General features: G+C 36.7%; 1 protein-coding gene across 1 annotated transcript in view; it reads left to right on the top strand.

Annotated features, from left to right (window-relative positions):
* Positions 1-15801, top strand: part of HMG20A (high mobility group 20A) — a 68060-nt gene that overhangs the window by 32781 nt on the left and 19478 nt on the right. Inside the window, exon 2 of the mRNA XM_007469164.1 lies at positions 10120-10212. Within this exon, the coding sequence (XP_007469226.1) occupies positions 10124-10212 (89 nt within the window). The 5' untranslated portion in view covers positions 10120-10123. The remainder of the gene's footprint in view (positions 1-10119; positions 10213-15801) is intronic.

Here is a 15801-nt window from a genome sequence, read left to right on the forward strand (position 1 = left end):
CCCATGTCCCCTGCATCGGCAGGCGGACTCTCAACCACTGCGCCACCAGGGAAGCCCCCTCCCCCACTCTTAACATCCCCTGTCAGAGTGGTACATATGTTATAGTTAATAAGCCTACATTGACACATAATCATCACCCAATTCCATAGTTTACATTAGGGTTCACTCTTGATGTTGTACCTTCTATGGGATTTGACAAATATATGACATATATCTATTATTCTAGTGTCATGCAGAATAGTTTCACAGCCCTAAAAATCCTCTGTGTTCTGCCTTTTCACTCCTGCATCCCCCCTAACCCCTCCCAATCATTCATCTTTTTACTGTCTCCATAGTTTTACCTTATCTGGCAGGTAGTGATACTGGAATCATACACTACGTAGCCTTTTCAGATTGGCTTTTTTCTCTTTGTATTATGCATTTAAGTTTTCTCCATGTTCTTTCTTAGCTTGGTAACTTACTTCTTTTTAGCACTGAATAGTATTCCATTATCTGGGTGTACCACAGTTTGTTTATCCACCCACCTACTGAAGGATATCTCAGTTGTGTCCAAATTTTGACATTATAAATAAAGCTGCTATAAACATCCATGTGCAGGTTTTTGTATGGACATAACTTTTTAATTCCTTTGGATAAATACCGAAGAACCCAATTGCTGGTAAGAGTATGAGTAGTTTTGTAAGAAACTACCAAATGGTCTTCTTTAGTGGCTGTACCATTTTGCATTCATTTCTACCAGTAATGAATAAGATCTCCTGTTGCTCCATATCCTAGCCAGTATTTGGTGTTGACAGTGTTTTGCATTTTAACTGTTCTAATAGATGTGTAGTAGTATCTCATTGTTTTAATTTTCAGTTCCCGACTGACATGATATTAAACATCTTTTCATATGCTATTTGTCATCTGTACATATACATTGTTGAGGAGTCTGTTCAGGTCTTTGGCCCATATTTTAATTGGGTCGTTCATTTCCTTATTGATGAGTTTTAGGAGTTCTGTATATATTTTGGATAAATTTATCAGATGTATCTTCTGCAAATACTTTTTTCACATCTACAGCTTATCTTCTCATTCTCTTGGCATTGTCTTTCACAGAGCAAAAGTTTTTCATTTTAATGAAATCCAGCTTATCAGTTCTTTCACAGATTGTGCCTTTGGTGTTATATCTAAAAATTCGTTGTCATACCCAAAGTCATCTAGATTTTTCTCCTATATTGTCTTCTAAGAATTTTATAGTTTTAAAATTTAAATTTTAAATTTAGGTTTATGATGCGTTTTGAGTTAATATTTGTGAAGGGTGTAAGGTCTGTTTCAAGTTGTTTTTGTTTGTTTGTTTGTTTTACATATGGATGTCCAGTTGTTCCAGCACCATTTGTTGAAAGACTATCTTTATTTCATTGTTTTGCCTTTGCTCCTTTGTCAAAGATCAGTTGACTGTATTTATATAGGTTTATTTCTAGCTAGGATCTCTATTCTGTTTCAACAATTTATTTGTCTTTTCTTTCCCAAGTGCACACTGTCTTGATTATTGTAGCTTAATAGGAAGTCTTGAAGTTGTGTAGTGTCAGTCCTTCAACTTTGTTGTTATCCTTCAGTATTTACTTGGCTATTCTGAGTCTTTTGCCTCTCCATATAAACTTTAGAATCAGTTTATTGATATCCACAGAATGACTTGCTGGGATTTTTATTGGGATTGAGTTGAATGTCAAGCTCAAACTGTGAAGAACTGACATCTTGACAATATTGAGTCTTCCTACCCGTGAATGCGAAATATTTTTCCATTTATTTTGTCCTTCTTTGATATCTTTTATCTGAGTTTTGTAGTTTTCCTCATAGAGATCTTATAAAATATTGTTAGATTTATACCTAAGTATTTCATTTGGGGGGGTGCTAATATAAATGGTAATGTGTTTTTAATTTCAAATTTCACTTGTTCATTGCTAGTATATAGAAAAGCAATTAAATTTTATATACAGTTGAACAACATGGGTGTTAGTGGTGCTGACCCTCTGCACAGGAGAAGACTACGCCACATGCTACCAAAAAAAACCAGTGGGTCAATGAAGAAATCAAAGAGGAAATTAGAAAATACCTTGAGACAAATGAAAATAGAAATACAGCTTTCTAAAATCTATGGGATGCAACAAAAGCATTTCTAAGTGTTAAGTTTATAGCAATTCAAGGCCTACCTCAAGAAACAAGAAAAATCTCAAACAAACAACCTAACTTTCCACCTAAAGGAATTAGAAAAAGAAGAACAAAGCCCAAAGTCAGCAGAAGGAAGGAAACAAAAAAGATCATAGTGAAAATACCAAAATAACAAAACAAAACAAAAAACAATAGAAAAGATCAATGAAACTAAGATCTGGCTTTTTGAAAAGATAGACAAAACTGATAAACCTTTAGCCAGACTCATTAAGCAAAAAAGAAAGTGGGCCCAAATAAACAAAATTAGAAATGAAAGAGGAGAAGTTACAACTGATATTACAGAAATACAAACAACCCTAGGAGAATACTATGAACAGCTATACAGTGACAAATTGGACAACGTCAAAGAAATGGATAAATTCATACAAACATACACTCTTCCAAGACTGAATCAGGAAGAAGTAGAAAATCTGAACAGACTGATCACTAGTATTGAAATTGAATCAGTATTTAAAAACTCCCAGCAATTAAAAGTCCAGGACCAGATGGCTTCACAGGGGAAGTCTACAAAGCATTTAAAGAAGAGTTAATGTCTATCCAAAGTATTCCAAAAAATTGAAGGGGAGGGAACACTCCCTAACTCATTCTACAAGGCCAGCATTACCCTGATACCCAAACTAGACAGAGACACTACAAAAAAAGAAAAATACAGGCCAGTATCCCTGATGAACATAGATGGGAAAATCCTCAACAAAATACTAGCAGACTGAATCAACAATATGTAAAAAGGATTATACATCATGATCAAGTGAGATTTATTCCAGGGATGCAGGGATGGTTCACTATTCACAAATCAATCAATATGTTACACCATATTAACAAAATGGAGGATAATCATGATCATCTTAAAGATGCAGTAAAGGCATTTGACAAAATTCATGATTAAAAACTCTCAACAAGTGGGTATAGAGGGAACATACCTTAACATAATAAAGGCCACTTATGACAAACCCACAGCTAGTATCGTACTCAGTGTTGAAATGTTGAAAGCTTTTCCTCTAAGATCAGGAACAAGACAAGGATGCGCACTCTCACCATTTCTATTTAATGTATATTGGAAGTCCTAGCCACAGAAATCAGACAAGAAAAAGAAAAGGCATCCAAATTGGAAAGGAAGAAGTAAAACTGTCACTATTTGCAGATGACATGATTCTATATATAGAAAACCCTAACAACCCCACCAAAAAAAATATTAGAACTAATAAATTAATTCAGTCAAGTGCAGGATATGATATTAATATACAGAAATCTGTTGCATTTCTTTACATTAATAATGAACTTAAAAGAGAAATCAAGAAAACAATACCATTTACAATTGCATCAAAAAGAATAAAATACCTAGGAATAAATTTAACCAAGGAGGTGAAAGACCTGTATTCTGAAAACTGTAAGACATTCATGAAGGAAACTGAAGATGATACAAATAAATGGAAAGATATTCCATGTTCATGGATTGGAAGGATTAATATTATTAAAATGACCATACTACCCAAAGCAGTCTACAGATTTAATACAATTCCTATCAAAATACCCATGACATTTGAAACAGAACTAGAACAAACAATCCTAAAACTTATATGGAACCACAGAAGACCCTGAACAGCCAAAGCAGTCTTAAGAAAAAAGAACAAAGCTGGAGGTATCATGCTGCCTGACTTCAGACTATACTACAAAGCTACAGTAATCAAAACAATATGGTACTAGCACAAACGCAGACACATAGATCAATGGAACAGAATAGAGAGCCCAGAAATAAACCCACACAAATATGGTAAATTAATCTGTGACAAAGGAGACAAGAATATACAATGAGGAAAAGACAGGCTCTTCAATAAGTGGTTTGGGGAAACTGGACAGCTATATGTAAAAGAATGAAATTAGAACATTTTTTCACACCATATGCAATAATAAACTCAAATGGATTAAAGACCTAAATGTAAGACATGAAACTATAAAACTCCTAGAAGAAAACGTAGACAGTGGGCTCTTTGACATTGGTCTTAGTGATTTTTTTTTTTTTTTTTTGGATCTTTCTCCTCAGGCAAGGAAGACAAAACCAAAAATAAACAGATGGGACCTAATCAAACTTAAAAACTTTTGTGTGGGAAAGAAAACCATCCACAAAATGAAAAGGCAGCCTACTGAATGGGAGAAGATATCTGCAAATGATATGTTTGTTAAGGGGTTAATATCCAAAATATATAAAGAACTCATACAACTCAATATCAAAAAAAAAAAAAAACAGCCCAATTTAGAAATGAGCAGAGAACCTAAATAAGCATTTTTCCAAAGAAGACATACAGATGGCCAACAGACACATGAAAAGATGCTCAATATCACTAATCATCAGGGTAATGCAAATCAAAACCACAGTGAGATATCATCTCACACCTGTCAGAATGGCTATCGTCAAAAAGACAAGAAATAATAAATGTTGACAAGGATGTGGAGAAAAGAGAACCCTAGCACTTTGTTGGTGGGAATGTAAATTGGAATAGTCACTATGGAAAACAGTATGGAGTTTTCTCAAAAATTAAAAGCAGAACTATCATACAATCCAGGAGTTCCACTCCTGGGTATTTATTTGAAGAAAACAAAAACACTAATTTGAAAAGATATATGCACCCCAACATTCATAGCAGCGTTATTTATAATAGCCAAGCATCCTAAGTGTCCATCAACAAATGAATGGATAAAGAAGATGTGCTATATATATACAATAGAATATTACTCAGTCTTTAAAAAAAAATGGAATTTTGCCACTTGCAACAACATGGATGGACCTAGAGGGTATTATGCTTAGTGAAATAAGTGAGACAGAGAAAAACAAATACTGTATGTTTTCACTTATATGTAGAACTTTTTAAATAAACAAATGAATATAACAAAACAGAAACAGACTTACAGATACAGGTAACAAACTAGTGGTTACCAGAGGGAAGAATGGGTGGGAAAGACTAAAATAGGTGAAGGGAATTAAGAGGTACAAACTACTAGGTCTAAAATAAATAAGTTACAAGGATGTACTGTATACCACAGGGAGTATAGCCAATATTTTATAATAACTTTTTATGTAGTATAATCTGTAAAAATATTAATCACTATATTATACACTTGAAACTAATATAATATTGTAAGCCAACTGTATTTCAATTTTTTTAAAGTTAAGAAATAAAAACCATGCTGTATCTTACTCTGGTTCTAATCCTTGTTCAGTCTCTTCAAATCGTTTTTTGGCTTTTAGTATGCCTTGTAAATTTTTGTTGAAAAGTAGAAATGATGTCCTGGGTGAAAGGAACTGTGGTATATAGGCCTTTAGTGATGTAGTGGTTAGGTGTGAGGGGAGGAGAAGCATTCTGTAGTACTGTGATTAGGTCACAGTCTTTTGGTGAGCCTGTGCCCCCTGGACTGTAAACTTTACCGGTGCTTCTTAGTTTTTTCCCCCTTTCAGTGGGACAGGATGGCTGAAGTGGGCTGGAGTTCTGTATTTCCCTTAGTCCATGTGGAAAGCTGGAGGAGGGTAGAATTGATATTTCTTTAGCACTCCTAAAAGTGTGGTAAGGGTATGGGGAATTTGGAAATCTCATACATTGCTACTGGGAATGTAAAATGGTGCAGGTACTTTGGAAACAGTTTGGCAGTTCCTTAAAATGTTAAACACGGAGCTATCATATGACCCAGCAATTCCATTTCTAGGTATAGGCCTAAGAAAATTGAAAACATGTCCACACAAAAACTGTACACAAATGTTCTTAAGCAGCATTATTCACTATAGACAAAAAATACAAACAACCCAAGTCTATCCGTCTATCAGTGTTTGAATGGATAAACAAAATGTGGTATTATTTATCCATGAAAAGATATGAAATACTGATACATGCTAAAATGTGATGAACCTTGAAAACTTTATGCTAAGTGAATGAAGCCAGACACAGAAGGTCAGAGAATATGATTAAATTTATATGAAATGTCAAGAATATGTGTATCTATAAAGACAGAAGGCAGATTAGTGGTTACCTGGGCCTAGGGGGAGGGGGGAATGGGCAGTGACTGCTAATGGGTACCGAGTTTCTTTTAGGGATGATGAAAATGTTGTAAAATCAATTATGGTGTTGGTAGGAATATGTGAAAGTCACCCCGTAAATATATGAAAGCCACTGAACTGTATAACAAATTAGGAATAAATTTTATGGTATATAAATTATATATATTTTAAAATAAAACTACTTAGGATGGTTTTGGTGTGAGTCAGGGATGAGAAGTTTCAAGAGATGAGCCTGAATATTCAGGAGGGTTTGAGTGAGTTAGGTTTGATTTGATTGGAAAATTTTGACAGAGCTAATGTGGCAGTTGATAACCTAAGAACATGTAAAATGACTGCTGAGAGCATTGTGGGCCCAGCTATAGTTGGATACCATAAATTTATAGTAGCACCCTTTATTTTGTGATTTTTCTCCAACACCGTGTTGAGCTAAAACTCAGAGTTGATCTACATCTAGGGTATAGAAGAACAACATGGCAAAGGAATTGAGAGTGTTGGCAAAAAAATATTTGAAATGCAGCCACAGAATCTAAGCTACACAGAGAAGGGAAAATCAAGAGTCGACAAATAGAGGTTTGTGTGGTTAAAGGTCAGTTGTAGTAGAACCGAAATGATAGGAGGTAATGATCAGAGATTGGTATAGCGAATTAACATGACTTTTAAAGGAACTGGAAATTTTGCATAAAGGTTGTAGTACGGAAAAATGAGGGCAGAATCCCACCTCTCAACTCTGAGGTGTACTGTTGGGGATGGTGTGGTAGGGAAGGAATATGGTGCATCTCTATGAGAGGGCTTAATGAAGTGGGATTAACATATGTAAAGTGGGGAAAGGGTACCTGAAAAGAGCCAACCCCAGAAAACGGAAGTACAAATTATACTTTCAGCACTGTCCAACACATTTGGAATAATATAGTCTCATTGGTGAGATCATCCCTTTTGTTGGGAAAGGTTACTAAAACAATCTTAGTTGAGGAAGCTTTCTTAAGCTACACCTGAGTGCATTTATTCTGGCCCTATATTGACGAAAAAAAGTTCTGATTATGATTAGTGGCTTAATATAATGTTTATTACAATTTATTGTAATAAAATTTATTACAATTTTTATAATTATATAATTATTAAAATATTTTATATATAGTTATTAAAATATCTTAAATTGTCACTCTGTTTTATACATCAGTGTTTTCAGTGAGCGATTAGTGTTAGAGGGGATTTTTGAGTTTCCAAAGTTACAGTCCAGACCTTGGCTCAAAGTGTAAGCCCCAAGGTAATACCACTTACCTCCAGGTGGAAGCCTTCACCGGGTGAATTCCTTCTGCAAGAAAACATCTGCATGATATACCTGTTTCTGTAAATTGCAGTGGAAAACCAAACTTGTATATTGCCTTGCCTTTGTACATATATCTCTTCTTTCCCCTTCCAGAGCAGCATTCATTACATTTCTTAAGTGCTTTGCATACAATTTTAGAGTTTAGTGTGACCTCTGTACTGGGACATTATCAGGCACAGATGCTACACTGAAGGGCTTTTGGCAATCAGTGGCTTGGTAGCTGTGATTCAGTTTGAATCACCCCCTCATGAACCATATGAAAGCAGATTCTTGCAGGATCCCAGCCAATTCTTGCGAATCATTTTATTTTCCCAACTAGTTTAGAGGCCTTTGAGTTTCACTGGACTTTTTCCTCATTTCCTTCTTTTGTTGATTTTGGCCCCTTAACCTTCCACCCACTTTATTACTCAGTTCTTAGGGACCTGACTACTCAGTAACACTAGAGAAAATATATCTGAAGCCATATGGATTGAGTAAAACACACTTAAGAGGAAAAAACAACAACAAGAAATGTGTTCTCTGAACTTCCTTTGTTTATATGATCTATTTATATGTTGTTAAGGTTGTGTTGTCCAGCTGCCTCCCCATATTTCAAAAATGACTAAAGATATCTGGGAAACACTCTAAGAGGATCATGTTGGTATAGTGAATGAAAAGATACTTCATTTGTCCCCCACCAGGTAATATATCTTCTTTTGAGGTGGGATGCCAAGAGCTTCCAATGCTGAATCTTGAGGCTCTCGAAAAGTCCTTTACTTCTAAGGAGACTTTTAGAAAGAAGCCAATTAAATGAGTCCTTTTAAGGTTTATGGATATATACGTGACTATTTGAATGTTTGCTTGTGGTTTATAACTAGATTATATGGCATCTAATTGATTAATTTTCTTTTGATAAAATGAATATTGGTGTAAGGTGATGTTAGCAGCCCTTAAAGCCTGGGCCGTAATCTGGTCTGTGCATAATGTGAAGTAAAACATAAGTGCACTTGTGTCGAGATTATCCTAGAAAACATCTAGAATGGAATTTTGCAGTATTTGTTAGAGCCCCTTGTAAACCCCCCTCTCTTGAAGGAATTGAAAAGTTAGCAAGTATCCCTGCATGTGGAATAAACTCCGTACTCTGTGGTTGAGTGGGAAGTTCCTCTCTGCCTTCCATGCTCTCCCACTATAATGGGTGGTGAATATACAAAGATGCATTTTTTCACAGTAAGCTATTTATGGAATTTGGTCTGCTAAGTAACAAAGAAGTGAAAACAAGAAAATAAGAATAAGAAATAAATCATCACTGTTATCATTTTGTAAGTAAATTATTATATTGAACATTTTAGAATATGGCATCACTGTCATCTGTATTTTCTTCATATTTCCATCTCAGTGGGATGAATCCTAGCTCTGCTTGGGCTGCTGTGCTTTTCTTTTAATTGCTATTTCACTAGGTCTCCTTAGCAGCAGCACCTGAAATAACTGCTGAGGGAGCTCCTGAGTGAATTTTCATAATCTGTTCCTCAATTCTCCCAGTTGATTGAGGCACTTTTTTTCTTGAGTGGTTTGCAGTTCCGCTTAAGTGGCTGATGTTTAGGGTCACTATTGAATGTTTTGTTTGAATATCATTTTCATGGTGAATGGAAGGCTTCTGCTTTTAGCTATATGGGGTGAAGCCCCTGGTAGTAAGCCTTGAAAGGGAAAAAATCTTTCTTTGTAGCGATATGCTAAATGAAATTACTCTCTTTGTCACTTTGTCCTTTTATCCTTTCATTCTGATAACCTCAGGTTCTTCTGATTTATTTGCTTTCTTCAATTAGGCTTAGTTATTTCCTGTGCCCAGGTGCATGCTATTTCCACTGTTGGGCATCATGGTGATGTGGAGCATATTTCTGACCTGGAAGTGTGGTTTCTTTCATTTTGAACCACATCAGTATGCCTTCCATCCTCTACTTCCTTTGCATTATTTCCTTTTGGAGGACTCAGATTGTCACCATTTAATCTAAGGATGATTCATCTGGGATTAAGAACTCGTAATGCTGTAATAACAATACCTTTCTTTATATAATAATACTCAAAGCACTTACGATCTTAGCCTTTCTCTGTTTATGAAGCACTTGCAGTTTAATCCTTCACAATAACCCTGTGAGTTAAGTCAGCAATTTTGTCTGTGTCTAAGATGGTGAAATTGTATCTCAAAGAGGCTGAATAACTTGCTCAGGGTTGCAGTGCTTCTGAGTTACTCTGCTTAAGAGTTTTTACCGGAAATGAAGCATACTTTTGAAGATATTCTGAATGAACAAAAAGGAATTTTCCAAACTGTGTCCTGGTTGTTAAAATCTGTTTTTAGTCTGGGCAGTTGATAAGACCAGGGTTAAAAGCCCATTAACCATAAAGTTCAAATTGATGTGTCCAAGTCAAGAAAATAAATATTTAGGTCAGTTTCTATTCTGCTGCTGATGTGATAAAGTTAAAGAAGGCTGACTCTTAAATTAATGCAACTTGAACTGGAAATAATTAAGCCATTAAATTTTTTTTTATTCTGTCTTCCTTTTAGAGAGATGGAAACCTTGATGACTGGTTCCACCCTGCCTCCCCTTTTTGCAGATGAAGATGGCTCCAAGGAGAGTAATGATCTGGCTACAACTGGGTAAGCAGCTGCTTTGGGACACTGGGCCTCTGTCTAGGCTTCAGAACAGCTTCTGACAACATATGAGGTGCTAAAGAGGCAGTTTTATATCAAAAATAGAAGGTGCGTTTGTTATGCTTTGCAAAGAGAATGAGAGCCATTGTAAACTGCTTTGATATCTGTATTCAGCTGTCATTTGCAATGCTCTGGTTCCTGTGAACTGGAACAGCAGTACTGTGGGATCTAGGAAACATCAGTGACTCCCAGTTAAGAGAATTACATAGTCACCATTAAGGAAATACTTGCCACAGGGCTAGCTTCGAAAATCAAATTCATTTTCTGTCTAAATTGCCACAGATATTAAAATAATTTTTTCGCCAAACATCAGGTTTTTTGTTGTTGTTTTAAGATTAGATTTTTAATTATGGTTTTTATTCAAGATGCCTAGGAGCTCTAGCTGACTTCTGTTCCTCCCAACCTACCCCTCCCCCCGACTCCAACTCCTTTCTTTGGTATTTTTGGACAGATATATAAAGAAATGTAGAAAAGGGCTAATAGCAGTAGTCCCTCTTCCACTGAAAATCTCTGTTCCACTTGAATTTTTATCTTTTCTATTAGACATTACTTGCCAAAGAAGAAATGTATTCACTAATAGATTGAAGTGCTAGCTAATCCCTAAGATGAATTATTTTAATATTCCTTAGAGCTCTTTAAAAACAGACTACACTTTATAATTGTTTCCTTCCCTGGCATTCTTTCTTAAATCATTAATATCTGCCTTCTGACTTTATTCAGATGAAACTATTCTCTAAAACTTTTCTAAAAGCTGCCTACTTGCTGAGTCCAACTTGTACAATAAAAATGTTCTGAGTGTCTGCTATGTGCCAGGCACCATTCTAGGCACTAGACATTCATTTTGTCCAAGATGGACAAAAATCCCAACCCCTATAGAGCTTAAATTCTACTGCAGAAGTCAGACAATAGACAGGATAAATAAGTAAAATGCATACTACATTGATAAGAACTATGGATTAAAAAATAAAGGAAGGAAGAGGGACAGGAAGGGCTTGGGGTGCCATCTTAGATAAGATGGCCCAGAAAGGCTTTACAAGTGACTTGAATAAAAACCTGAAGGAAGTAAATTAGCTAGCCTACAGTTATGGGGGAAGATTATTCTAGGCAGAGGGAGCAGTGAGTGGGAAAGCCTTGAGGTAGGAGTGTTTCTGCCTTTTAGAAATAGCCAGGAGGCCAGTGTGACTGGAGCAGAGTATACCAGGGGGAGGGGTAATAGGCTCCATCAGTGTTTCTCGGAATTCAGTGCACTTATGAATTGCCTAGACATCTTATTAAAATGCAAACGCTGAGTCAAAAAGTCTGAGTTAGGGCCAGAGATTCTACATTCTAATAAGTTCCCAAATGATGCCTGTGCTGCTGGTGTAAGGCTGGTACTTTGAGTAGCAAGGGACTAGATCGTGTAGGATCTTATGGGTCAGAGTAAGCACTTTTAACTGTTACTCTGAGTGAGGTGGGAAAGCATGAGGAGATTTTGAGCGGAATGATATGATCTGACATTTTAAAATAGTATCCCTGTGGCTGTTATATAGAGAATAGAGTGAAGGGAGCAGGGGCTGAAGCAAGGAGACCAGTTACGGTTCTAAAATAATTCAAGTGAGAGATGATGACTCAAAGAACTTCACTAGTGACTTTGACAGGAGTATTTTTGGCAGAGTAGTAGGGACAAAGAGCTCACTGGAGTGGGTTTCAAAGATAATAGGAATGGGGGGTGTTGAGAAGTATAGCATTCTAGATATATTTTGAAGGTAAGCCAAACAGGATTTGCCTGAAAGACCAGATGAGACGTGAGAAGGGAGAAAAAAGCAGTTAAAGACAGCTCCAAATTTTTGGCTTAAGCAACTGAAGGGACGGAATTGCCATTAAATTAGATGGGGAAAACTGAGCAAGTGGAGGAGGGAATTTTAGGAGCTCGGTTTTAGGGATTTTAAAATAGAGATTCTTATTAGCTATCCAAGCAGAGATGTCAAATAGGCAGCTTGATACAGGGCTCTAAAGTTAGGGGCTGTCTACACTAAAAAGAGAAACTTGGGAGTCAATCAACATATTAGAGCTGATATTTAAGGCTGTGAGACTGGTTGAGATCATCAAACGAATGAGCACTGTGTTAGGTAGAAAAGAGAAGAGACCTGACACTTGAACTCGGGGATACTCCAGCATTTGCAAGTCAGGGAGGAGAGGAAGAGTCAGCAAAGAAGACTCAAGGGGGTACCTGAAAAGGTATCAGAAAAAAGAGAGGAGTGCAGGGTCCTGAAAGCCAGGTAAAAAATATATTTCAAGGGAGGGGAAGAGATGAACTGTGTCAAATACTTCTGGAAGATCCGGTAAGATGAGGTCTGAGAAATGACATTGGATTTAGCATGGAGGTCACTGGTGGCCTTGACAAGAGTTGTGGACACTTATCTCCTTTGGGTTGGGTTTAAGAAAGAATGAAGGGAGATCAATTGAAGTCAATAACTATAAACAATTCTTTCCACTATAAACAATTGAAGTCAGTAAGTACCCCCTTATCCATGGTTTCACTTTCCGTGGCTTCTGTTATCTGCCACGGTCAGCCATGGTTGGAAAATATTAAATGGAAAATTTCAGAAATAAACAATTTATACGTTTTAAAGTGCCCGCCACTCTGAATAGTATGAAAAAACCTTGCACCATCCCACCGTGTCCTGCCTGGGACGTGAATCATTGCTCAGCATATCCCACCTGTTAGTCACTTGGTAGCTGCCTGTTATCAGATGGACTGTCATAGTATCTTAGTGCTTGTGTTCAGGTAACTCTTATTTTACTTAATAATGGCCCCAAAGCGCAAGAGTAGTGATGCTGGCAATTCTGATACGCCAAAGAGAATCCCTAATGTGCTTCCTTTAAGTGAAAAGGTGAAAGTTCTTGACTTAATAAGGAAAGAAGAAAAAAAAAAGTAATATGCTGAGGTTGCTGAGATCTATGGTGAGAATGAATCTTCTATCTGCGAAATTGTGAAGAAGGAAAAAGAAATTCATGCTAGTTTTGCTATCACATCTCAAACTGCAAAAGTTATGGACACAGTGCATGATAAGTGCTTAGTTAAGATAGAAAAGGCATTAAATTTGTGTGTGGAAGACAGAACAGAAAACAGCGTTCAGTATACTGGGGATCTTGGAACATACCACCCTCAGGTCAGGTCCATAAAGGAAAGGAGAAAAATGAACTGGAATCAAGAAAGTGTGTTTTTTGTTTTGTTTCCAGATAAGAGTAATAATGCCACATATGTTTGCTGATTAAGCTAATCTAGTAGAGAGGAAAGAATTGGTGATGCCAGAGAGGGCAGAATTGCTGAAACTTGTTTCTGAGTAGGCTAGAGGGTGTGGGATCCAGGGTGCAAATGGAAGGGTTGTTGGCTTTAGCTAAGAGCATGGACAATTCATTCATTGGAACAAAGGAGCCTTTTTTTTTTTTTCAGTCTTTATTCAACTTGTCATCTCTAAGGCATTTGCTGCTTTTGACCACTCCCTCTGATTCCTATCCATTTCAGTCAAGGGATTCACAGGATTGGTACTCTTTCCTAAATCTCGTTTTCATATTTTACTGAAATAAGAATGTGCAAGAGTTAGTAACTTAAAAATTGATGGCACAGTTGAAATGAAGAATGACAGTGAAAGAAAAGACATTGTAGGACATCCAAAATGATTGAAATATTTGAAAAACAAAGCTGCCAAGATCAAACTGGATCTCTAATGGCAACTCTTCAGAGAACATAATTAGCATTGAGTTAATAACTTCTCCTATCTACCCTTTTTCACAGGACCTCAAAAATGTAGGAACCTCCTAGTTGTAATACTCTATTTTTTATAGAAGTGTTCAGAGAAATAAAATTTCTGTCCTTTCAAGGACAGTCTGAATATCTGCTTTCATTCTTTTCTCAGTCCACTGTAATCTGGTTTTTATTCCTATAACTCCACTAAAACTGTACTCCCTTGAAGTACAGGGAGTACAGCTGAAGCCCTTCAGATCTTCAGATTTAGCAGATACTTTTTAGCCTATCTTATGTGACATCTGCAACTTTTTGCTTGTGTAATAACCCCTTCTCAAAAGTCTTCCTGCCTTGGCCTCTGTAACAGTATTCTCTCCTAGATTTCTTAACACCCTCCTTAGTCTTTCCCAGCTCGTCTAACACTTGCTCCTAAAATATTGTTCCAACGGAGTTCTATCCTGACTTCTCACTGTCTTTCTGGAGAATATCTAGCACTTCCCATTATTTCCATGAGCTGATGCATCCCAAAATATCTCTTGCCTTTTCTTCACTTCTGTTCTCTCAGGGCATGTTTCCAGTTGTCGGTGGGACAGCTCCACCTAATTATGCCATGAGTGTTTCAAACTTAGCATTTTCTCATCTGTCTTTCTTCCACACACACACACACACACACACACACACACACACTCCAGTTGTTACATTGATTAATAGTACATTATCACCCAATCTAGAAACCTTCTTTTTCCCTATTTATATTCGATCTATCATTCTACCTCTTAATTATCTCTTAGCTTTCTCTCCCCTATTCTCCTGCTTGCCCTTGTCTCCCCCTTAGTCTATTGCAGTAGCCTCCTGAAGAGTTTCCCTTTCTCCTATTATACCCTGTTCTTTCTACCTGTAATAATTTTGTTTACCTGATGAATGCCTCTTCATCTTTTAAGACCTCCTCTGTAAAATCTTTCTTAACATTCTCTCCATACATATAAAATTCCTCATCCCCTCTACTGTACCTTTATGGCACATTTTACAGACCTCAGTACTTACATTGCATTGTAAGTATTTTCTGTAACCCTGTGGAGTATACATTCTTCCAGAATAATGACTGAATATTACTCTCTTGTACATCTTCCTCCACCTTACCCACTACCTGCCCCAAACCCCAAACTCCCTAGCGCATGGTGTTACTTTTATTTCCATTCCTTTATCTAAATGTGATAGGGTATAACTCAGTGTAAGATCCAACCATCATCTGTACCTTCTCGTGTCCACTTTGCAGAAGGATGAGATCGGGTTTGCTGACTCATCTGGAACAGAATGATAGGAACAGAAAATGTATATCTCTGATTTATGAACATTTATACCTGAACTTACTGAACTTGATAATATTGTTCTTAGATGATCTCATTGTCAATAAACACTATAATCCAAGGAGTAGCCTATGGAATGTACCATAAGAGATATTTCTTATGCCCTTAAAGAACGCTCTCTTTTGTGATAGGGGGGTGAACTGCCTCTTCAACTCCCATTCCTGTTCTTTTCCATTAATAGTATTTTCCTTTTATTACATGAAAAGGAGATACATGAAACTAGCATATAAAAGTTGCATGCTCAGAACTACAATGTAAAGTCTACGTTGAGGGGAGAGGTAATTTGTGGGGGAAAGACTATAGTTGTTTTTAGTAGGAGATTTCTTCATGGAACTGACCTGATCCAATCAAGCACTGAAACCTTTTTTAAAATGCTCTATAATTACTATGGAGACATTGTTTACATTTATACAGAATGAGGTGGGGGAATTAATTCAAGGG

Source organism: Lipotes vexillifer, unplaced genomic scaffold, assembly GCF_000442215.2.
Source record: "Lipotes vexillifer unplaced genomic scaffold, Lipotes_vexillifer_v1.1 scaffold103, whole genome shotgun sequence".
Taxonomy (NCBI): domain Eukaryota; kingdom Metazoa; phylum Chordata; class Mammalia; order Artiodactyla; family Lipotidae; genus Lipotes; species Lipotes vexillifer.